The sequence below is a fragment of the Primulina huaijiensis genome, chromosome 1, assembly GCF_012295235.1.
Source record: "Primulina huaijiensis isolate GDHJ02 chromosome 1, ASM1229523v2, whole genome shotgun sequence".
Lineage (NCBI taxonomy): Eukaryota > Viridiplantae > Streptophyta > Magnoliopsida > Lamiales > Gesneriaceae > Primulina > Primulina huaijiensis.
In genome coordinates, this window is record NC_133306.1 from 23304142 (window position 1) to 23329469 (window position 25328).

The following is a 25328-nucleotide window of genomic DNA, read 5'->3' on the forward strand; positions in this document are numbered from 1 at the left end:
TGGCACAGTTTTCTTTGTCGGAGTACCAGAAAATTTCTCCCTTTCACACTGTTTTTTTTAATTATTATTTATTTTATTTTTGTACTTTTATATATCCTCTATTTGCGTGTAGGTGTGCCTTGCCTTGTACTCTTTCGATTAACTCTGTAAGTAAGAGCATAAGTTGTCAAGAAAATTAATTGAATTTTGTAACTATATTATAAAATTACAAAAAATGATTTTATCATCTAAATTTCCGAGTTTTAATCTTTGCATTTAATACTAGGTAATTTTGTTCGATAGAATTGAGTAGAAATAATTTAATCTTCATTAGAATAATTAAGGTATGATTTTACAATAGAGATTAAGGAATTAGACATCAAAAAGTCAATAATAAATATCTAAATAAATAATTTTTTTAAATAAAAAGTATAATATTCAGACTTGGGATCAACCAATCCAAGATACTTATATTTGTAAACAAGAGATGACAAAATAATGAGCAATGGCGGGTTAGCAACCATCATTTTATTTATATAATAATATCCAAGAAATTAAAAAAAAAAAATTGACAGAGAGAGCATTGGTGGGCTGATCTTTTTGTATATTCTTCGCTTGAAAATTAAACCCAAAAAAAATGACACGAGATGGCGAGGAGATAAAGACGATAGAGCAATGGAGATGGTCTGAATTGCAAGGCCTTGAACTCCTTGTGTCAGATAATGCAGAAGAACAACACAGTCACCCTTCATCAATTAAAGCCCGCGACCACATTAAAAGCAACGCAACTGCTGTTTCAACTGGACCACATGTTAAACCAGGACCAGGGACTTCCCAAGATTCTGTTGGAAGAAGTGGAACAGTAGCAGGAATGGAGGTTTCAGCCTCTGGAAGTAATAAAGACGGCGGTGGGGAGCCGGAGAAGGCAGGTGCCCCACCGCCGGCTGTTGAATTTGGTGAGCTTTTCAGGTTTGCAGACGGGCTGGATTATTTCCTGATGGGTTTCGGTACAGTTGGTGCTATCGTTCATGGCAGCTCGTTGCCTTTGTTCCTTAGATTCTTTGCTGATCTTGTTAATTCATTTGGTTCTAATGCAAATGATGTTGATAAGATGACACAAGAAGTTTTGAAGGTACTAATATGTTGAATCTTGGAAGCAATTTATTTATGTTATTTCTCAGACTCGATGGTTATTTGTTTTCAGTATGCATTTTATTTTCTTGTGGTGGGAGCTGCGATATGGGGATCTTCATGGGCTGGTAAATTTTCTTACATCATTGATTTTTACGGACTTTTGTTTCATTTTCTCAAGTTAATTAAGGTTCTCTTTAATGGGTTGCAGAGATTTCATGTTGGATGTGGACTGGGGAGAGGCAATCCACAAAAATGAGGATCAAGTACTTAGAGGCTTGTTTGAACCAAGACATTCAATTCTTTGACACAGAGGTTCGGACATCGGATGTAGTTTTTGCCATTAACACTGATGCAGTAATGGTTCAAGATGCCATTAGCGAAAAGGTGAAGAAGAAACAAGAAAATTCAAGTGGATTTTTTCTAAATTTATTTTATCTTCATTCTAATCAGGCTTATTTTTTGTTTCTTTTTTGTTTTCCAGTTGGGAAATTTCTTGCACTATATGGCAACATTTGTATCTGGATTTGTGGTGGGATTCACGGCAGTGTGGCAGCTAGCTTTAGTCACTCTTGCAGTTGTTCCACTTATAGCTATAATTGGCGGTATCCACGCTGCTACATTGGCAAAACTCTCTGCCAAAAGCCAAGAAGCTCTGTCACAAGCCGGAAATATCGCAGAACAGGTGACAAATATCGAATCTTGAAAATGCTATTAGCTCACAAAAATTCTGTTACTTCACCATTGATTTGGGATGAATCGAAATGAACTAGCAGACAATAGTCCAAATTCGGACGGTTGTGGCATTCGTTGGCGAGTCGAGAGCTTTACAGGCCTATTCAGTGGCATTGAAGGTTGCTCAAAGAATTGGTTACAAGAGTGGATTTTCAAAGGGATTGGGATTGGGAGCTACTTATTTTACTGTTTTTTGCTGCTACGCCCTTTTGCTATGGTATGGAGGTTACTTGGTTAGACATCATTTGACGAATGGAGGGCTTGCAATAGCAACAATGTTTGCTGTCATGATTGGTGGGCTGTAAGTTTAGTTCATTCTGGAAAATAGTTGCATAAATTTAACTGTTACTAATCTTTCTTGGTCTTATAATGTGCTGTAATATTTAGGGCTCTGGGGCAGTCTGCTCCAAGTATAGCTGCATTTGCAAAGGCAAGAGTTTCTGCTGCTAAAATCTTCCAGATAATCGATCACAAACCAGCTGTAGACAAAAACAGCAAGTCGGGTTCTGAATTGGAGTCCATAACAGGGCAGTTGGAGCTTCAGAATGTGGATTTTCAATACCCTTCAAGGCCGGAAACTCAAATACTCGACAACTTTTCACTCCTCATCCCTGCCGGAAAGATGGTCGCCTTGGTTGGAAGCAGTGGTTCTGGGAAAAGTACGGTGGTATCCCTTATTGAGAGGTTTTATGATCCCACCTCAGGTTATGATCCAGACTAGTTCTTTTATCAAAACTTCTAATCTATGGTTGACAAATTTAACAAAATCTCTCAGGATTCCACAATTTCTTGGCTACTGTTTAAGTGTAAATATTAATGTTAGGCTACTTTCTATGAACTTGTATTTTGGGATAAAAATAACAGAATTAGGGATAAGTTCAAATCATCTGGTGCATCTTGGATATCAATTACCAATACATATTTAGTGTTTTTCTACTTGTACTACACAACTTCCCATAAGCTCGAGTTTTTCATAAAAGTGGTTTCTGATGATTACTAAATAATTGCATTTGCAATAGGACAAGTTTTGCTTGACGGGCACGACATAAAGACATTAGATCTACGGTGGCTGAGGCAGCAGATTGGGCTTGTGAGCCAAGAACCAGCGTTATTCGCAACCACGATCAATGAAAACATACTTTTGGGTCGGCCAGATGCAAGTTTAATAGAAATTGAAGAGGCAGCTAGAGTCGCTAATGCGCATTCATTCATCGTCAAGCTTCCAGATGGCTATGATACTCAGGTTAGCTAGTTTTGTAATGCATGCTGGCATGCACTAAATCCTGAATTTAGAACTCAAATATACTTTTCAATGTGGTCTTCTCTTGATATTTAATTGCAGCATTGCTGAAGGTTTATATGGTCAACAAAACCAACCTTACATTATTTATGAAGTCACAAAATGGAAATTTCAATAGAAGACAACATGGCTCCAGCAATGCTCATCAAAACAAAATTATAAGCATACAATACACTGATGAAAACCAAAGTAACTGGTAAAAATTCAAGGGCACGCTTACATATAGAAGTGGTTCGAATCGTTGCATGAATAAGCATTAACCTTTCACATTTGGGAAATATCAAGTACATAAATTATGACAAACAGTTTCCATGCTTATAATGCAAACAAATTATAGAAAAGAGATCATAAATGTGTGCTTCATATACATTAGTAAGCACTTCCACTGATGGAGAAAATGGACATGACATTAATCGTTCTGCATGGCAGGTAGGGGAGAGGGGGCTGCAACTTTCTGGTGGACAGAAACAGAGAATCGCTATAGCCAGGGCGATGCTGAAGAATCCAGCCATATTGCTCTTGGATGAAGCAACTAGTGCACTGGATTCTGAATCAGAAAAGCTTGTGCAAGAAGCACTAGACCGTTTTATGATTGGAAGGACAACTTTAGTGATTGCCCATCGTCTTTCTACGATTCGAAAAGCTGATCTTGTTGCTGTTCTGCAGCAAGGTAGCGTTTCCGAGATTGGAACCCATGACGAGTTATTTGCTAAAGGAGAAAATGGCGTCTATGCCAAGCTTGTCAAACTGCAAGAAGCTGCGCATGAAGCGGCTATCAGCAATGCCCGAAAGAGCAGTGCGAGGTACAGTTGAAATCTTGGATAACGCAAACAAAAATAGTAGTATTCAGTGAGTTATGACTTACTTCTTGATGAGTTTTTGTATTGTAGGCCTTCTAGCGCAAGGAATTCTGTAAGCTCACCAATAATCACGAGAAATTCTTCTTATAATCGGTCACCGTACTCGAGACGACTGAGTGACTTTTCTACCTGTGACTTTAGCCACTCCATGGAAGCTGCATATGCTAATTATCGTCATGAAAAACTTGCGTTCAAAGAGCAAGCTGGTTCTTTCTTGCGACTTGCGAAGATGAATTCTCCTGAATGGGCTTATGCTTTGATTGGTTCTATAGGTTCTGTTGTCTGTGGCTCTCTCAGTGCATTCTTTGCTTATGTGCTGAGCGCGGTTCTTAGCGTCTACTACAGTTCAGATAACACTTATATGATCAGAGAAATTGCAAAATATTGTTACCTTTTAATCGGGGTTTCATCTGCTGCACTTATTTTCAATACATTGCAGCATTTTTTTTGGGATGTAGTGGGCGAGAACTTGACAAAACGTGTTCGAGAGAAGATGTTAGCGGCTGTTCTGAGGAACGAAATGGCATGGTTTGATCAGGAAGAAAATGATAGCTCAAGAGTTGCAGCAAGACTTGCCCTTGATGCAAATAATGTAAGATCAGCAATCGGGGATAGAATCTCTGTAATAATGCAGAATTCTGCTCTTATGCTGGTTGCTTGTACCGCCGGATTCGTCTTACAGTGGCGCCTCGCCCTCGTGCTCATTGCTGTCTTTCCAGTAGTCGTTGCAGCAACTGTTTTACAGGTCAGAATTCCCAAAAATCCTACTTGTTCGCTTTTTTGAAATAAGTGTTCACTGATGGCAATGCAATTTCGGCAGAAAATGTTCATGAATGGATTCTCCGGGGACTTGGAGTTGGCTCATTCGAAGGCCACACAGATAGCAGGGGAAGCTGTGGCGAATGTAAGAACAGTGGCAGCCTTTAATTCGGAATCGAAAATTGTTGGCCTTTTGATCTCTAGTCTCAAGCCTCCATTGCGCCGTTGCTTCTGGAAGGCTCAGATAGCCGGAAGTGGTTATGGTGTAGCCCAGTTCTTGCTCTACGCTTCCTATGCACTCGGTCTCTGGTATGCATCATGGCTAGTCAAGCATGGAATCTCCGACTTCTCGAAGACTATCCGTGTTTTCATGGTCCTTATGGTCTCTGCAAATGGTGCAGCCGAAACCTTGACCCTCGCCCCTGATTTCATCAAGGGGGGCCGTGCAATGCGCTCGGTTTTCGACCTTCTTGATCGCAAAACTGAAATCGAGCCCGATGATCCAAGCACCATATCTATCGCTGATCGGATGAGAGGCGAAATAGAGTTCAAACATGTGGATTTCTCATATCCCATGCGACCTGATGTGTTGATATTTCATGACATGAATCTCCGAGCCCGAGCCGGGAAAACATTAGCCCTCGTTGGACCTAGTGGCTGTGGTAAGAGCTCAGTCATCTCCCTTATACAGAGATTCTATGAACCTTCGTCTGGGCGTATTATGATTGATGGAAAAGGTATTAGGAAGTACAATTTGAAGTCACTGCGACGCCACATTGCTGTTGTACCACAAGAACCGTGCCTCTTCGCAACAACCATCTATGAAAACATAGCTTATGGACACGAGTCAGCCACTGAATCAGAGATCACTGAAGCTGCAACATTGGCTAATGCTCACAAGTTCATAGCCTCATTACCTGATGGCTACAAAACATTTGTTGGGGAACGAGGAATACAACTCTCTGGTGGACAGAAGCAAAGAATCGCCATTGCTCGAGCTCTTTTGAGAAAAGCCCAGATAATTTTGTTCGATGAAGCCACCAGTGCACTTGATGCTGAGTCCGAAAGGTGCATACAAGAAGCTGTGGAGCGCTCCTGTGAAGGAAAAACGACCATTTTAGTCGCTCACAGACTTTCAACGATCAGAAATGCGCACGTAATTGCGGTTCTTGACGATGGGAAAGTAGCAGAACAAGGTTCACATTCTCATCTATTGAAAAATCACCCCGATGGCATATATGCACGTATGATACAATTACAACGAATCACAACCATGCATGGTGCCACATCGGGTTCTACCGCTTCTTCAATTCCACTACACGATCAAGGGGAATGAAGTTAAGCTCTAAATGACAGCTGAATAGAAGTATACTTGAGAATTTAGATACATCCCAAATTGATTTCCTGGCTTTGTTGTTTTCTTGGGATTTTGATGCGGTATAGCATGATCATTAATTAAAATTATGATGTTGCAGCAAAGTTTATACAAATATCTAATATATATAATTACAGTTTACCATTTCAAACACTAAGTCAAAATAAACTCCGTGCTCCACATGATAAAAGTGACGGACAATTAAATTTTATTTTCAATCGTACTTCTTAATCTTCTGTACAATGTACAGATTGATTATTTACAAGACATATTGCACTAGAATCGCAAAGCAAATCCCTCGATCAGCCACAAATGAAATCTCTCGAGATGTTCAAATACTCCTCCAAACAATGCACTTTATCATAAAATAAAATATGATTGTCCTCTGTAGCAGAATATAGGGCCATATTCACCGAAACATGTTACTTGAGAAATTGTATAGTAAATATATTTAGTACAGCAGTATACTACACACATCATATACAATGAAGACGTCGATAAATATTTGAGGTTTGGAGTTCATTACATCACAAGGTTTGTCCGCTGACATATTAGCGTCGTGATAAAGGTTCAATGTATGATAAACGAAATATCATAAACGACTAAAGAAAGAAACAGCGTTCCTTCACGAATTATCATCCTTGCAAGAAACAGTGCGATGATGAAACGTAGAAATAACCCATACGTGAAGAACATCATGTAGATCAAACATTGAAAGAGACCCTGTCTGAGCATCTTTCATGTTTAAGAAGACAGTGATCGAGTAAATAGAGACGTGGGAAAACGTCATTGGCCAACTTGACGTGGTGGTTGCACAAACCTAGAAAAGCAAATTAAAAAAAACGAAATCAGGACAAAGGGATTAAAAGTCCAGTGATGAAGCTGCTACTTTGTCAAAATACAGTGATTTGGAAGCTTTTAGGTTTCTTTCACTTGCGTATTTGGTGTAAAATCACAATCTTTTCGATTTTCACGTTTGGAAATGTCTGTGGGTGAAGCATTTTAAAAAAGATAAGTATGTTTTTGTAACAATGATGCGCGAACAACTCAACTCAGGCCCTATGTTTTTCAAGTTTTGACTCTCAAATTCTAGTCGATCTACCAAATTTGAGTCATGTACATATTTATTCATGTGCTTATGTGTTCTTCATTTACATATAAAAATCAATAGATGCTGCTCGAATGTAACAGAAAACCACCATCAAGAAAGTGGTAGCCAAGAATCACTTTATCTGGAGATATCTAGCGATATAGAAACTTCATAAACCAACACAGTAATAGTTTACAGCATTTCTCGTGCCGCGTCAATGTATAAGAGATGGTTTACTACGTGAAGACAAAAAGATATTTCCCATGTACCAGCAAAAAAAATCACTCAGTCAAAGCCTCAGGGTCGAACAAGACTACAAGAGGCCCATCACGCTGGACTTAGCATTTCAGAATCATATCAGAAGCTTCTCGATGGCATCCTGCATTAGACAATATATAAATTTAGGAATAAAGATATTGGAGTCGCTCACAAACTACCGTCAACTAATGCAAATTCTGAATATATCATGTCCATAATCTAAGAACAAACAGAAGAAGAAAAAAAATGCAGTTGCTGTATTTTAGATTTCAACTGGCTTCCTTCGTTGCTCGTCACTGAACAAGCGATAACTGGTCTGGTAAATCCACATGCCCGGCCAAGAGCTTGCTTTGATGGAACAAAAACATAAGGCACATTCTGCACTCAAAACCAAAAGGTCAGATAACTTGTTAGCCTCTGAAATAGCCACTCAACACAACCAAAGGATATCAAACTTGGACCAGCACTTTTTAAGTGTATTTTTGTACTCGTCGGATCATTCCAAGTAACTCATACCTCGGCCTATTTAAGTTTTGAAAGTTCCATTTAGTTATTTAATTTAAATGATTAACTATTAAGCATACCAACCTATGTTATGCCTGCAGAATGAAATATTTTTTTAAGATTGACTTCAACTCCAATAGACATAAAGAAGTACGTTTACAAGAAAGGTACGAGTAACAACAACTAGACCGCCTTATTCCAATTTCCAATCCACTTCCATTTCCTTATTATTCTACAAGATGAAACATTATCTCCACCTTCTTATAAAACTAAGACACGCCAATAATTAACAGAATCAAAACTAATGACTAAGCTTTCAAATGATTAAAATAGCTGGAAACAGAATATAGCACAATTATTTCTGTACGCGTACCGCTTCTTATGTCGTTTGGTCTTGAAATGATCATCCCTCACACTCGTGTTGGCAAAATAACGACTGAAGTTGCTAAGGAAAACGAGCTAAAAATCAGTTCCAACAAAAACAAAGATCAAACAAAATAAAACAAAAAATAAGATTGCAAAATTACTCGCAGTGTAAACAGTAATACTACCCCATCCCCGGAAGATCTTCATCCACGGGCTAGAGCTTCCTATCTCCCTCCGCTCTCTGAAGTTCGTCGTAAACGGCGTCATCTCCTTTCAGCAGAAATTTGGTGCGGCGGGAGGTTTTGTGAGATTATCTGCGCTTCTTCACACTCCGGTGCGGGCACTTCCCGCCCATCCTTCTTCGACGGGAATACTGAAATTCGATCGGTCTTCTACATTAAGGAAGGGATTTACGTCTTTTAAAGTGACGCCGTATACGTATGTTTCGATTAGTTTTATTGTTTACCGTGACACAATTGATCAAATATTAAATTCGCATCTTATTTATTTTATATACATATTAATAATAGAGCATCTTATTTATTTTATATACATATTAATAATAGAATTAGAACGACTTTCAAAGTACACTTTTGATGAACATGAAATACTATATAAACATGTAAGTGATGTATTTGAAGTATATTATTATTTTACTTAGCTAAACAACAAAAATAAAATTTAAATCTATGGATTTGAAATATCCGAAATTACTATTTTTCCTCCCGAATATGATTTAATGTGATCTTTTTCAATCTCGTTTTGGGTTATCCACATAATCTAGTGGACATAGAGTTGAATCCAAATCATATATACAACTTGTGACTGTATGTAAAGTAATATCAAAGTGGTCCGAATTTGAAACCACTGTCGTGAAAGTGTGACGAGCCATTAGCCACCAATTAAAATTTTGTCGCTTCTTGATTGATTTATTTATTTTGGCAAATCAGAAAGAGATGGATGATGAACACACATTCATCTATGTGTGGTGTGCTGCTTTCTGACCCTTTTTATGCGCAATTGAGCAATGAAATACATATTAATAAGTCAAAAATTTGTGTGAGACGGTCTCACGGGTCGTATTTGTGAGACGGATCTCTTATTTGGCTCATCCATGAAAAAGTATTACTTTTTATGCTAAAAGTATTATTACTTTTTATTGTGAATATGGGTAGGGTTGACCCGTCTCACAGATTAAGATCCGTGAGACGGTCTCACATGAGACCCACTCTTATCTTTTCATGTAGATTTGCTTATTTCATGTGCTAAAATATTGTTTATAGGGATATTCAAAAAAAAAATCAGAGATTTGCTTATTTCATGTGCTAAAATATTGTTTATAGGGATATTCAAAAAAAAAAATCAGAGAATTGAATATACTATTATTAATTGAGTGGGTCTCACGTAAGACCGTCTCACGAATCTTAATCTGTGAGACGGGTCAACCCTACCCATATTCATAATATAAAGTAATACTCTTAGCATAAAAAGTAATACTTTTTCATGGATAACCCAAATAAGAGATCCGTCTCACAAATACGACCCGTGAGACCGTCTCACACAAGTTTTTGTCAAAGATAATATAGTTTTGAGGTCGTTTGCAATTATCAATCAAACAGCCGATAACCTATTTCATAAGAATAAATTTTGGAAAATATTCTTAATTTTGTAAAAGAATTCCTGAAATTTTTGTAGAATATACTTATATACATAATTCTAAACAAATTTAAAACGTTTGTTTACTATAATGATCTAAAAATAACAACTATTATTGTACAATTTAAAATATTTAAGTTTATTTTGTCACGATAATGAAACTTAAAGTCGTTATCTTTAATTTGCATTGAGTATACAATTGAGCTAACATTGTTGTAGCGTGCAAATCATGTTAGTTAGATGAACTCCACTGAACAAACTCTGTGTGATAGACTCACCCGAAAAAGTATGAATAAGAGTTTGGCCGTTTATATTTATGGTTTCTGGATTTGGGTTGAATTGATTTATTCCGATGAAATGGTTTCATTATTTCATGAGACTAAATAATATCTCAAATTATAAAAATTATCGTCCTACTAATTGATACAATTATGTAGAACCATGAAGCCGATATTACTATTTATATAGCACCATCAAATTGAACATATATTAATGAATTTTAGCATTGTACATATGCATAATTGATTTTAATATAAAGTGTAATTTTAATTACTCTGCATTTTATATAAAGTGTAATTACGTGGGGAAATTTTTTTCATTTTATTTTTTAAGTTTTTTCCCCAGTTAAATAAAATAACTGCGAGAACGTGGTATTTTTGAGAAAAAAACAATGGTGTATTTTAGATCAAAATTAGTAAGTATACAAACTTTTTATTCAATAATTGAAGTTATAAATTGAAATAGAGAGGTGAAGATATTCAAATTATTAATTCATTAAGAGATTTATAGATTGAAATAGATAGGTGAAGATATTCAACTCGTATTTAAGAAGCAATAATTATTTTAAATGTGCATTACGTCAAATTTGGAGAAAAACAAAATTAATACGGGCGAAACCACCTCAGTTGAAAGTACATAGAGTTTATTTTTTATTTATCAAAAATAATTGAAGATTAGTGTTGTTTAAAAACTATTAAATTAAATTATTAGTGCATTAAAAATGGTACAAATTACAAACAACAAATAACAACGACAACAACTAACAAACAACAAAATTACGAAACATAAAAAATTTACGTAAAAAATATATTTTTAGTTATAAGGTAAACAAGAATAATCAAATAATTATTTTTTATACGAAATAATTAATACAAATTTTAATACATAAATTTAAAGATTTAATATTATCTTGTATTATCAAACTATAAGTAATCATTAGAAAACAGAAATATCAATATTGAAATAAAAAAGAATATTTTANTGTATGTATAGTTTTACATCAATTATGAAAATCTAATTGCCTTTTCCCCCATACAGATGATGAATGGCTTGTTTGATAATTCCTTTGAAATAAAAACTCGTAAAAATAATTTCATGCATATGCTAATTAAAGACAACTTGGTAACGTTGAATAGGTTGAGTTGAATATAATGTTTGATTGGTCATTAGGTTTTCCACATTTTGAATATTCTTTTCATGGAGTTGGATATATATTGACTTCATACTCTTGAAATTTTTTGAACATCCGCCTAACCTAACCTATAATAACGTGCAATGCATTAAAAAAATGTATGTAACTTGATAATCAATATGCATCGTGATCTGAGGGGAACGTGCGCCTAATACATATAAGCTGAAAATTGTTATCCTTACGAACACGATTTCTTCCATAAATAGAATAAAAACAATGTGTTATTTGCCATACATTTGGTGTTGGCTAGCTCCGCCAATTGGAATGGCGGCTTTCTAATCTAGTGTTTCTTTTGTACTTATTTTGGATTTTTTTAGCGATCTTAGTTAATTAATTTCATACAAACAAATATAAATATAAAGTAGTTATTAGTGTTCTTCAAACTTTAGATTTGACATAATTTACGATTTACTGACCAGATCGAAATTTTAAAAAACGCGTGTCTTGATCTGAGTTTAACTCTTACTCTAGATTGAATTCTAGATTGAATTCAGGAGGGTAAATTACTCGCCGTGAACCTTTCTAACTCCTCGATGATGCACATAATTGAATTTAACGATCGACCAAATGAAATTTGATTTCTTCAGATCTAGGCAAAGTATTGAGCGGGCAGAATGGTAATTCCACCAAGTCATGGCTCAGTCAAAGTTAGCTGTTTTGTCACGAAACCTAACTCCCGATTTAGTCTAATCGGACGGCATCGAGTAATCCATCATCCCATATGTCACCATTCACATCCATACATACATACATACATACACACATGACAATGTTTAACGTCACACAAAAATACAAAACACACTCAATTCTTTTTCATTTCTCTGAACTTGATTTATTACAGTGGTCCCATATGTCTTTTTTGAAGAAAAAAATTTCCCAGTGTATTTTTCCTATAAATTCCCACCATTGCTACCACCATTTTCTCCCCCTTCAAGCAATTAAATTAAATAAATTAAATTTTTTTCTACTTCTAATTCTTTGAGAGAAATTAAATCATATTAACATCAGATGGGTGAGGTAATTCATTTGATTAATCTTTGTTCGATTCCCAAATTTTATTAAATTTTGCCTTCTTCTGATGAAATCCTGATTTGCTTAGCTGAAATTATCGTTTATTTTCTGCAGAAAGATGAGAAGAAGAGTACCGATGGTGAGAAGGCCACCGCTGTGGCGGCAGAAGGCGGCGGGAAGAAAGATGAGGGGCCAATCACGGTGGTTCTGAAACTAGACTTGCATTGCGAAGGCTGTGCCAAGAAAGTTAAACGCTCTGTTAACCATTTTGAAGGTACAATAATTTCTTATAAAGAATTTGTCTTCTAACATTTTTTCAAAAAAATTTAATTCAGCAAGTAAATTGTTGAATATGTAGTGGTTTGAGCTTGGCTTTCATTTAATAAAGTTTTGTTCGAATTTTTTTGGGAGGAATATAATAATTTAGACTGTGATTAATGAGATAATTGATTAATGAAAATATATATAAGAACAACATGATACAACATTGATTGAAAAATGAAATTAAATCATATGTTTATGTAACTACTGTGGATTAATTTGTGTTGTTTTAAACAAATAATTAAAGAAAAATTTCAAGAATTTTGTAATTATTTTGTGAGTAGGTCAGGTCAAATTATACTGTAAAATTGTTATACGTCAGACGGGATTTCTTGAATTGGTCGCAACGTATGACTTTTCGGAGTTCTCAAGAAACACCCTTTTTAAGATTCCCAAAAAAAAAAACAAAGAATTTATATCATAACGGTCAAATTATTAAATTTAAATTTTCTCCTGACAGATTTTATCGTGAATTATAGTTTTTACTAATCATATTCAAATTATACTGGGTTAATTTTAACATATTAGGTGTTAATTATCATTTTTCCCCCAAAAAATATAATAATATAGTAAATAATTTTTTTTATGAAGGCGTGGAGAAAGTAAAGGTAGATTGGAGTGCCAACAAATTGACGGTGACCGGAAACGTGGACCCTTCATGGCTTCGGGAGAGAGTTGAGACAAAAACCAAGAAGAAGGTGGAGCTAATCTCTCCTCAGCCCAAGAAGGACGGCGGCGGCGACAAGAAGTCCGACGAGAAACCGACAGAAAAGAAGCCGGAAGAAAAAAAGGCTGAAGAAAAGAAACCAAAAGAGGTACGTACATAAAATTATTATTATTAATTATTGATTTATCTGAATTTTAAATAAATTATATTTATGTTTTCTTTATATTTTGTGGTTTTTATGATTCAGCCTGTTGTCAGCACTGTGGTGATGAAAATCAAATTGCATTGCGACGGGTGCGCAAATAAAGTAAAGAGGATCGTCTTAAAGCACATTGATGGTGAGTTGGCCCGACTATATATTATTAATATCGATTTAATTTACATTATATGTACGTCATCAAAATGGGATCGAGTCTTATTAAAGTTAATTCTTGGTGCAAAGTGAGTCCACACGTACTTTTCAAAATCAAAGTATTTGATTTTTAATTAATTGTCTTTGAAAACACTATTATATTATACATGAAAACAAGTACTGGAAGTAGTACTCGCAATTGGGTCGGGTTTTCTCGAGCTTGATCTATCCGGCCCGACAAAAAAATCGAAGAAACTTAGAAACTTGACATATTTGTGTGAGAGTTTGATTGAGCTCGGGGTTGGGAATTTTTTATCCGTTTGAAATATGAATCAAGTTTGTGTTCATTCTTAAAAACACAAAAATTTAGGAACTTATTATTAAGATCGTCCTGTTTCATGACATTGCTCTTATCAATTTATTATGTATATTCTTTTATAGGTGTGAATTCAGTAGCAACAGATTTAGACAAGGATCTGGTCACGGTAATAGGGACAATGGAGCCAAAAGAAGTCCCGACTTATTTGGAAGAAAAACTAAAAAGGGCCATTGAAGTTCTTCCACCTCCCAAGAAAGACGACGGGGCCACCTTGGACAAGAAGGGAAAAGAAGGCGGTGGGGGAGAGAAGAAGGAGAAAGAATCCATCGCCGGAGGCGAGAAGGAAGAGAGTGGAGGTGACAAGAAAGAAGCCGGGCCGAAAGATGGCGCTGCCGCACACGGGGGAGAGGAGAAAAAGGTTGAGGTTAACAAAATGGAGTTTCAAGGGTACAACCCACAAACATTTTATGCCACGCCTTCCATGTACAACCAAAATTATGCCTACCAAGCGGATCATTATGGTGCCCAGATGTACCACCATCAAGGTTATAATTTAAATACGGGTTACATGGTCCAACATACTAATGGACCGCCTTCGCCGCCACCGACTTATGTTAACGATCAATTTTTCAGCGACGAAAACCCTAACGGCTGTTTTGTTATGTAAAAACAACGATGAATAATGATCTTGTTTCGGGGAAGATCGAGCACTAATTCTTAATTAATTGTAATTAAAAATGAGCAGAGATACAGAGCAAACGAGTGATAGAAGTATCGGAACCGTGCGTGGTTGGCCGGTTTTTTAGTTTAGTTTAGTTTGTTTGTTTTTTTCCGGAGAGAATAGTTTAGTTTGTTTTATGGGTATGACGACTTGTATGCCGATTGTTGTATTTTTTTGTTGCTGGTTAATGAAATATAATCTAATTAATTTTATTTTTATTTCATGTTAATCTGCTATCAATAAATGTCTTTTTTCTTAATCTTATCTTTAGTATTTTGTTTCTCAGGATCACGTAGAGTAATGTACACTAGGGTTGTTGAAAAATGAAGCTTAAAAACAAAATATTTGATGTGATGAACTTCAATTAATTAGCTAGGGCACATCTTAATTGTACGTATTTATATCGGTAGTTAGGTCCTTTAAAAAAAAAAACTAAAGAAATCGAGAGGCCCCTGGGATCACCTTCTTTTCATGTATATTGATTGTTCATACATTGAGGTGAATTATATATATATATATTCATAAACATGATTTTTATCATAATCTCTCTTATAGTTTGGTGGAGCGCAGACCAATTAGCACGCATTCCACGCATAGTACACGGTATATAATCTCTCTTATTGTTTGGCGGACCGCAGACAAATTAGCAAGCATGCCACGCATTGTACACTGTATATAATCTCTCTTATTGTTTGGCGGACCGCAGACAAATTAGCAAGCATTCCACGCATTGTACACGGTATATAATCTCTCTTATTGTTTGGTGGAGCGCAGACAAATTAGCAAGCATTCCACGCATTGTACACGGTATATAACCCATGAGAATTTTGGTGACACTCCAGGTAAAACATGTTAAATGGAGATTGAAATAGATCTTATATACTAGTCCACCGACGCGTTGCGTGCTTATATAATATTTTTTATAATTCATTTGATTTATATTTAAATGAGAATCAAAATATAATTATAAGAAATAATGACGGACTACACTGTAATTTTGATATATAAATTAAAAAAAAAACTGAAAAATACAAGATAAAAAAATGATCTCTGTAAGAATTGAACCTATAACCTAAACCCAAAGAAACAATGAATCTATCCGTTGAACTACATATAACAGTTAGTTACTCTAAGTGTCTCAACCTTAATAGAATAGTATATATATGTGTGTCTATATATATATACACGTATGTATAATAATGTTGGTATTTATTTTTATGGCCGAACTCTTTATTATTATATTGAAAATATAATAAGTATAACACAACTCAAATATTTTAAATCATATAATATTAAATAAAGTGTCTTCGATAGTTAATTTATATTAACTTGAAACTCTGGGACATTTAACTTTTAAATCTGATATTTTTTAGGAAAGTTATTATTGATGACAAAGTAATTCCAATACATCCCGCGTTTCAGTTATCTTGCTGGTGAGAAGTATTGTCGCCCACTCACTTATCGTTTTTATTTATGTATCTATCATTGAGTTGGTATTCACCTATTGAATATATAATTTTGATATGTTTCATCATGTCCAATACATGAATATAATATTAATGATGGACACGATGAGTGGACATGATAAATGAAAGATATATCAAAATTATGTATATATAATATTTCATGATCTACAACAAGTATTTATTATGGGCTTTCATTTATCCGAGGAGAGCATGTTCCACGCCATTAGCCTAAGAAGATAAATGTGACCCACAGAAACCAACATCTACCAATAATGATATTAAATATTTTCATTAAGAAAATTATAATCTGGATTTGACTATAATTATATCAGTGTTTAAAAAGTGATAGGTGAACGGTTAACTACCGTCTAACGCCTAGACGCTTAGGCGACTCCTATACTTTTTTTATTTTTTTATATGCATATTGAATTTTTCTTCTTAATCTCAATATTTTTCAATAATTTATCAATATAATTCCAACTCAAAATTAATGACATATTCATCATTTTTATCCGATAGAAATTGATTGAAAAATATTCAAAAAAATATTTTTTTAAAAAATAATATTATAAAAAAAATCTATACATTAAATTAGGTGGCCTTTGAAGTAGATTTTGCGCCGCCAAGGCGGTCATGATTAGACAGTCTAGGCGCTCGATTTTTCTAACAGTGCTCAGAATCATCGTCTTTTGAAAAATCGGGATGGTGAACGACCGTCCAACGCCTAAACGCTCATAAGCACCGGTTTTTAGAACATCGTATATAAACATGCATTTTCCTAGCTCACGCATAGCGACATATAGTTTGAACGTATGTATGTATACATGGCATGTTAACTTAATTTTCATATCGTACGAGGGGGCGAAATACATGCAGCTTCGGTTACGTTGGATAAACTCGTGGTCATCATGGCAATTAAATATTAATTAATAGTATCGAGGAAAGTAAGACTATTGTATCTTGTTTAATCAATAATTTCTGTTGGTTTCTCCAAATTAATAATATCAAATGATGACTTTTTAGAACCTCTAGTAGCTACGGGCAAGAACCCTTGATTTCTCTAGATAATTGGCTTCTCATAGCATTAATTAATAATTAAAGCTAAATAATGTGATTTGGATGTCTATCTACGTAACAACTTGCAGCGTAACAAATTAATTTAGTTGACGATATATTACGAGACACTGTTTGAGAGTAATTATAAGATATTAGACTTGTGAATTCAACACCATTTGTATGTTCACTGAAACTTATATATTAATAAAATAGTAAACAAATTATTCTTTGTTTAACTAGTTTAATCGTCTCGATTAAGCGATAAAACTTTCCAAATAACATAATATTTCATCTGAAATTTCGGATAAATTTCTAGAAAATCCGAGATTCAGCCGTAAGTTCTCTTAAGATTGTATCTATACATTTATTTAGATTCTTTTAGACTCATCATTTGATTATATTACAAATATTTTGAATATTATATTTTTTTTACCTTTAATTTTATATTTAAGTCTATACTCCAATGTTTAGTTTTGAAATTTCATTCCATTAACAAAATACAAAAAATTAACGCAGTCTATGTTTGAAATGCCTAATTTTTTTAAATTTCATCGCAATCCCGAAAAATCTCGGCCATGTCCTAAACGAAAATTACCCTTTTGTACAAAATTGGTTAATTTAAGTTAAAATCAGAGACACAAAAATGATCACAATTTTAAACTTCTTACATCTTTAACGAGACCTTTGTCGTCCTTTTGTTTATTGGAATTAATTGTCATCTTTATCGAATACAATGACATGCCAATTTTTTTTTTAAAAAATAAATCAATAATTAGAAACAAAAGTAACATGGCCGTTTGGTGGATCGATTGGCTTTTCCAGTTTGATTCAATTATTCGCAAGTTGCATTAATGCATGTTAGCTTCTGAATATGTCAGATTTAACTTTTGGCTTGCATCCAACTTGTATAAATCTGCTCATATTACCCAGGTCAGAACAAAAAATTATCATTTTATTTACAAAAATATATTAGAATTATTGTAAAATACAAAGTTCAATATATCTGAATAATCTTCATATTTGATCCACACAATTATTTTTTTTTAAATATAATATTAGTTAATAAGTCAGTGTAAACTTTTCGGAGGAGATTCTATGTTTCGTACACTCGTGCATCTTCATTATTTGTGTAGGTTCTACACTAAACAAATGGTAAATTCTAACACCCGATGTAGCATAGAATCACCCACTCTTCGATTAGGTTGATTGTCACAAGTAGTCGAGCTAGAAATCTAATATGTATATAGGATGTTAATATAACTCGATTATTTTTAAGTTATATTTATTTTTGGCATATGTATTGCCCATTTTGTTATTCTTTAGGCGATAAGAAATTCGGGGACACGATTAATCAATCTTTACTTAAAAATAATCAAGCTTATTTTCTTGTTATCCATAATCTTATCATCATAATTATAATTATTGGAGCTTTCTACACATAGTGGAGTACTAAGGGGTGATCGACCCCTCCCTANATTTGACCCCTCAAATCGAATTATAATAATTTGCCCCCCCAAATCGAATCTCCCTCAATTATTTTTGTTGGTCCACCTTGTCTTGCAATTTGACCCCCAAATCGAATCTCCCTCAATTATTTCTTGTTTGTTTATGTTCTTTATTTTGTATGTTTTTTTTTTCAAATTAAACATTATCTCAAATCAAGAAAAAAGCAAAGCTTATTTGAAGACGTTTTTTTTTCCTAAATTTGTTGCAATAGTCTTTATTTTCTTCCGTTATATTGCAATAATCTTTACATTTCTGGTGAAGGCTTACTTGTTTTATTATGGATTGTTTGTTTCCCTTTTAGTTCTTCTCATACATCCTAGGTAGCTAATTCTATCCTCATAATGGACCTATATAACATAAAGAGAGATTTACTACCGGTGTACACGTGCGGAGCCATGCCTAGGTGACTTTTTTTCCCGATATATTTTATACCTAAAATTTGTCTTATTTTCCAATAATCCGGGACGTCATTTATCAATATTAACTCAACCATGTTTTAAAAAATTATAGCTCAGATAGAAATGAAAACTTAGCTCCACCACTACCGGTATATGCATAACCGTTCGACGGGGTCGACCCTATCTAGTAGGTGTTTTTGGAGTCCACCCGTTCAATTGGCTGGTTGTATCATGAAATAAATATTTCTCCACGTGTAGCAAGACATATCTCTCATAAAATAGATATGAAACTGTATCTGTCTCTTTATGATTTTAATAGTTAAACAGTTTGTTTATCTGATCCTAACAAAAGCATTGCGAAAAAAATTATCGATCTGAGCTGAAAACTCATTCTCGACTAAGGGTGGTATATCGTATCGTACCGAAAAACTTATATCATATATCGTATCGAAAATTACGGTATAAGAAAACTCATACCGATACCGTAACGAAATTTTCGGTATAACTAGCATACCGATTATACCGAAATTTTATAATATACTGAGATTTCGGTACGATATCGGTATATACTGTTTTATACCGATAAAAACCTTACATTTAAAATGTTTATAAATTTATTGTTTTAAAATATTATATATTTTAAAATTTTTGTATATTTTTTCGGTATTTCGATATATACCGTACACTACAAAAAAAGGTAAAAATAGCGACGGTTTTTGACAAACCGTTGCTAGTATAGCGACGGTTTCTAATAAACTGTTGCAATTGTAGCGACGAATTTTAATAATTCCGTCGCTCACTTGGCATAGCGACGGTTTTAGATAATCCGTCGCTACTTAGCGACAGTTTTTGACAAACCGTCGCTCATATAGTGACGATTTCTGATATACCGTCGCTATATTAGCGACGGTGTTTCATTAAACCGTCGCCTACAAAAATAAGCGACAGTTTATCAGAAACGGTCACTATTGTAGCGACAGTTTTAAGCGAGATCGGCGACGTTTTTTCACAAAACCTTCGCTTTTAGCGACGGTTAACACAACACCGTTGCTAATGGCGACAGTTGTTTCAATAATCGCCACTATGATTCTTTATATACCGAAGTTCTCGAACATTTTTACTTCAGTGATTTTCGCCTTTTCGGTTTTTTTTACTTTGTAGCGAAAGTCTATCGATTTTTTCGCATTATCGGTTTTTTTTACTTGGTACTAACATATTTTTGTATTAATTTCGTAGATTTGTTCGTCGGTGTGATCTTCCAGCGTTGCGTGGATCTGCATATCTTCGCGCAAGTTAAGTTTTTAAAGTGTTTTTTTTACAGAAAATTTAATATTTAATTTTTTCGGTTTATTGTATCTATCAAATTTGGCGTAGTATTTTGATTAATTTTAATTTCTTAACTACAGAAAACCGTCGCTTCATTAAGCTACGATTTTTTTAAAAACCGTTGCTTAATATAGCGACGGTAGCGACGGTTTTTTCAAAACCCGTCGCTTTTATTCAGCGACAGTTGAGTTAAACCGTCGCTTTAGATTAGCGACGGTGTGTTTGTCAACCGTCGCTAAAATAGCGACGAGCTTGTTCAATAATACCGTCGCTACGGGCGACGGTGTTTGAGAAACCGCCGCGACCTCCTGTTACGGATCTTCAAACCATCGCCTAACCCTAACCGTCGCTACTCCCTTTTTTCTTGTAGTGGAAATTTCCAAATTTCATACCGTTACCGTACCGAAAAATTCGTTATTGTTACCGTACGGTATCGAAATCTTCGGTATACCGAAAATTCGGTAAATTAGACATTTTTTCGGTACGATAATTTCGATATACCAAAAATTCGATATTTTTCTCATCTCTATTCTGGACTCAGGTAGGATGAACAAGTTAAGAAGCTGAATAAAAAAACGATTAAAAAAATTTATCTTCTTACAATGGCCATTTGGTTAGATCCCTCGAGGGGGGTCCTAACCAAAAAAAAAATAGTTAATATTTGTGTACGCGAGACATTTGGCTGCATACTCTTCATATAATTATAAAAAATAAACCGATTAATTTTTTTTTAAAAAAGGCGAATTATAATATAAAAAAATTTTACGCACCAAAAGTTAAAACAAAGTAGTGACGCATGGGATCACGTATGCCTAATAGCGACGCTTAATTACGTCCATTAAAGGGCGAGATCGCGACGTTTTTTCAAGATTTTTCTTCGAAGAAACCTAATTTTTCTATGTTCCGAATTCTAATTCCACGAAAAATATGATGTCATTATAATTATATGGGGCCCATCACATGAAAGGTCCAAAAAATATGATGTCTTTTTGGACCCAAAAAAAATATATTTATATAATTAAGGCACTGCGGAAAAAAGGGTCCAACGCACATAAAGTTGAGTGCCTTGTGATTAATTCTTTGTTTGTATCTAATTAGTGTAACCTGACCAAATTATTTGCTTAATCTTTATGTAACAACACTGATGATACACCATTATTTTATATAATGATTTGATCTATGACTAATTAATTAAATCAAATTATTAATATTCAACATTTGGCCTTATAATTACTACCTTATTGAGGCATTATCTCTAATGACTTTCTACCCAATTCCAAGATAAATTTAAATTGAAAATAATGCTGGACAAACTCAACGTGTATATGCGATCCATTGCCTGTAACACGATCTTTGATTTTATGGAAATAATTAATGTAAGTGATATTTGGTCTTTCGACTGGATCGATTTTTGATCGATTTTAAAATTATTTTTCGAGGTAATGCTAAAATTTGGTTTGAAATATAACAAAATAATTGCGAATAAAATGGTTAAAATATTAAATTTACTTGCTAGTTCGTTAAACAGTGATGAAAAACTATTTTGTTTTTCATTTTAAAGGTGAAATGGACAGAAACTGCAATTAAAATTCATGTTCTTAGTTATGTTTTTTATTTATATATTTTTATCCTTAATTAGATGTATATCATTAGTCAACCACTCCAAAAAACCGAATCGATCTATTTTCATTTTAAGTTGGTCTCTTGTGAGACAGTCTCACGAATATTTATCTGTGAGACGGGTCAATCCTATCGATATTCACAGTAAAAAGTAATACTCTTAGCATAAAAAGTAATACTTTTTATGAATAACCCAAATAAGAGATTTGTCTCACAAAATACGACCCGTGAGATCGTCTCACATAAGTTTTTGCCTTTCATTTTATAGACAGTTATTTGTATTTTTAGTTATATTTTTATAACTATAAATGGCATACATCTCAACTATTTGTTATAACGTTAACTAACTAAAATGTTGTTATATTGTGTTTTTAAGATATTATTGGTTGGTAAGCATATGATATTGTGTTTTTAAGACATGATAAGAGGACATAAATAACATATTCTTCCTAGTTACAACTTTTTAATGCCCATAAGTGATTTCCGATGTCATTTCATCAATTTTTTGAGGTCATATCATTAATTTCCAGTTCCAGCGCCACATGATCATCAATCTGGTGAAAAAAAACTAAAATTGAAAATTGACGCTAACTTAGATGACTAAAACGACAGTTTGAAAACTTACAAACCTAAAAATAGAAAATGATCAAGTTACATACCAAATTTGTAATTTTCTCCATTTTGAAAGTTTAAGTATATTGTGTAAATTATCTCACATTGGAAACTCAATATAAATCCTGATAATTAATATATTTGGAATACTAAAGGTTCGAGGACAAATTAAAAAGTTCCAACTCTGATATCGATTATATTTTATTATACTAATGACATTGTTTATTTCCTCCCAAACGTACACATAATCTTCTATTTACCAACATATCTTTAAAAGATTAAATAAATTAAGAATTAATGTTGATTAATAAACATGAAAAAATGACAGAAAAATATCTAAAATTCATTCGATGACAATGACTGGAAGATTTAGAATGAAATTTGTTCCATTCGACCTAATTTGCTTATTCAACATCCAAAAATCTTGTAATTATATGTTGGGATACACCTTATGCTCAACATTTACTTTATTTTTTCGGCAAAAACTTGTGTGAGATAGTCTCACGTGTCGTATTTTGTGAGACGTATATCTTATTTAGGTCATATATGAAAAAATATTACGTTTTATACTAAAAAACCTTTAAGGCCTTCGTTTTGAACATTTATTTAATGGCCAAACTATTTATTTATTTGCATCAATTTTCTCCCTCTGATCTCCACCTATTTTTTCAAATACCAATGATACTTATATATACATTTTGTAAATATAAAATTTTGAAATGCCTTGGTGATATATGCCAAACTCGAAACTAAGATTAGATCTGATTCCTACCCTTAAATCAGTAGATTTATCATGAGAAAATTTCATAGATCTATATTTGTGAGACGAGTCGATCCGATTTATACTCTAATTAAAAAAATAATACTTTGACATAAAAATTAATATTTTTCACGGGTCAGGCTGTAGATCAGTCGTACAAAATAACCTCATGAGACAATCTCATAGATCTATATTTGTGAGACGGGTCGACCCGATCTATACTATAAATAAAAAATAATACTTTTGACATAAAATTTAATATTTTTTCATGGACTGATTCGGGTCGTAAACTCGTCTAACAAAATTGACCCGTGAGACGGTCTCATATGAGTTTTTATGTAAATTCTTAATGACGAGAGTAAAAGATAAGAATCCATTAAGCGACGATTATATATTTTAATATATAATAAAAATCCAATCTATATATGTGTGTATTTCTTATTTGACATCGAACATTGCTAACATATTTTATGTCATGTTGGTACTCAAAAAAATAAATAAAAAAAAACTAGACGTTATGAAGAAGTCGATCTAATGCACTAAATATTATTTTAACTAGTTGGATGATGAAAATCCAGTTTAGGCAACCTTGTGATACAAACATATTTTTCCATATATATAAATGTGCGTGTGTTTAATTTATGTTACACTTAACAGTAAACACTTCTCCGATGATGAATCGAACATGAATTAAAATGTACGAGAAGTGTTAATTCCTTCATGTATACCATAGATTGAGTGATATAGTTTTTAACAGTGTATTCAAAAAAATAATAGGGCAAATTATATGGTGAGAGAAATCGAATTCAACTCGGCAAAAGAGTGTAATTTCTCAAAGTCGAGTAAAACATGTTTACAAAATTTCAAAGCAAAAGCGAAATCGGGATTTGATAACCTAATTTATGCATACACATTCATATACATACATAGAAACTAATTTGCGCGTGCGCGTGCGCGCTCAATTTTGACAAGGAAATTTAATCAGATTTGACCTAATTCGTACGCCTCTGACTCAGCAATCACCACTACCACCTTCTTCTTGGCTTCTTCCCCATGTATGTAACATGCATAAACACACATATATATGATACATACATACCATGTCATTTATAAATGCATCGTTCATGTCCATTGCATGACATGCAGGCATGAAATATACTTAGTTAGGGGATAAATAAATAAATAATGGCAAAAATTTGTGTGAGACGGTTTTATGGATCGTATTTTGTGAGATGGATCTCTTATTTGAGTCATCCATGAAAAAATATTACTTTTAATGCTAAGAGTATTATTTTTTATTGTGAATATCGATAGGGTTGACCCGTCTCACATATAAAGATTCGTGAGACCGTCTCACAAGAGACCTACTCATTAATTATATATATATATATTATTTATTTTAGAAAAATACTAGTTTTGATTCTAAAAAATAAATCGCCATTTATCCAAACAAATTAATAGAATTTTAAACATTGATTTGAAGTTTGTGATTTTAAATAACTCAGTCTAAATGACCTGATAAGAATATTTTATTACTCATTTACTGATTAATGAAATGAACACTATTCCGAGACACCACGTAAATTAAATTGTTTTAAATAATTTTATAGCCAAATCACATCTTTATATACTAACACTGGCACAATTTCATTAAATTGAATTTTAAACACAAATATTCAATTATATTTATGTGTGTGTGTGTGTGTGTG

General features: G+C 33.7%; 2 protein-coding genes and 2 long non-coding RNA genes across 4 annotated transcripts; 2 read left to right on the plus strand and 2 right to left on the minus strand.

Annotated features, from left to right (window-relative positions):
• The first annotated feature begins 470 nt into the window (after positions 1 to 470).
• Positions 471 to 6225, plus strand: LOC140985990 (ABC transporter B family member 1-like). Its single transcript, XM_073453920.1, has 10 exons — positions 471 to 1111; positions 1184 to 1238; positions 1322 to 1497; positions 1595 to 1795; positions 1887 to 2146; positions 2233 to 2549; positions 2865 to 3088; positions 3575 to 3948; positions 4036 to 4750; positions 4826 to 6225. Exons 1-10 carry the CDS (start codon positions 617 to 619, stop codon positions 6098 to 6100), a joined length of 4092 nt encoding a protein of 1363 aa, XP_073310021.1. The 5' UTR covers positions 471 to 616; the 3' UTR covers positions 6101 to 6225.
• A 312-nt stretch (positions 6226 to 6537) lies between these two features.
• Positions 6538 to 8821, minus strand: LOC140985995 (uncharacterized). Its single transcript, XR_012176869.1, has 3 exons — positions 8365 to 8821; positions 7499 to 7865; positions 6538 to 6959 (listed from the first exon to the last, which is right to left on the minus strand). It is a non-coding gene; the product is annotated as an uncharacterized lncRNA (long non-coding RNA).
• A 3525-nt stretch (positions 8822 to 12346) lies between these two features.
• LOC140985999 (heavy metal-associated isoprenylated plant protein 3-like) lies at positions 12347 to 15093 on the plus strand. The gene is made up of 5 exons (XM_073453929.1): positions 12347 to 12501; positions 12610 to 12769; positions 13408 to 13631; positions 13731 to 13821; positions 14277 to 15093. The coding sequence occupies exons 1-5, from the start codon at positions 12493 to 12495 to the stop codon at positions 14819 to 14821; spliced, it is 1029 nt and encodes a 342-aa protein (XP_073310030.1). The 5' UTR covers positions 12347 to 12492; the 3' UTR covers positions 14822 to 15093.
• LOC140986007 (uncharacterized) lies at positions 12817 to 13412 on the minus strand. Its single transcript, XR_012176871.1, has 2 exons — positions 13303 to 13412; positions 12817 to 13269 (listed from the first exon to the last, which is right to left on the minus strand). It is a non-coding gene; the product is annotated as an uncharacterized lncRNA (long non-coding RNA).
• Positions 15094 to 25328: the final 10235 nt, after the last annotated feature.

Bases quoted from the DNA above. Each gene is read 5' to 3' on its own strand.
- LOC140985990 (XM_073453920.1), top strand. From the start codon at position 617: ATGACACGAGATGGCGAGGAGATAAAGACGATAGAGCAATGGAGATGG. The intron at 1,112-1,183 runs GTACTAATATGT...ATTTGTTTTCAG, and splicing joins TGACACAAGAAGTTTTGAAG to TATGCATTTTATTTTCTTGT. The intron at 1,796-1,886 runs GTGACAAATATC...ATGAACTAGCAG, and splicing joins CCGGAAATATCGCAGAACAG to ACAATAGTCCAAATTCGGAC.
- LOC140985999 (XM_073453929.1), top strand. The intron at 12,770-13,407 runs GTACAATAATTT...TTTTTTATGAAG, and splicing joins CTCTGTTAACCATTTTGAAG to GCGTGGAGAAAGTAAAGGTA. The intron at 13,632-13,730 runs GTACGTACATAA...TTTATGATTCAG, and splicing joins AAGAAAAGAAACCAAAAGAG to CCTGTTGTCAGCACTGTGGT.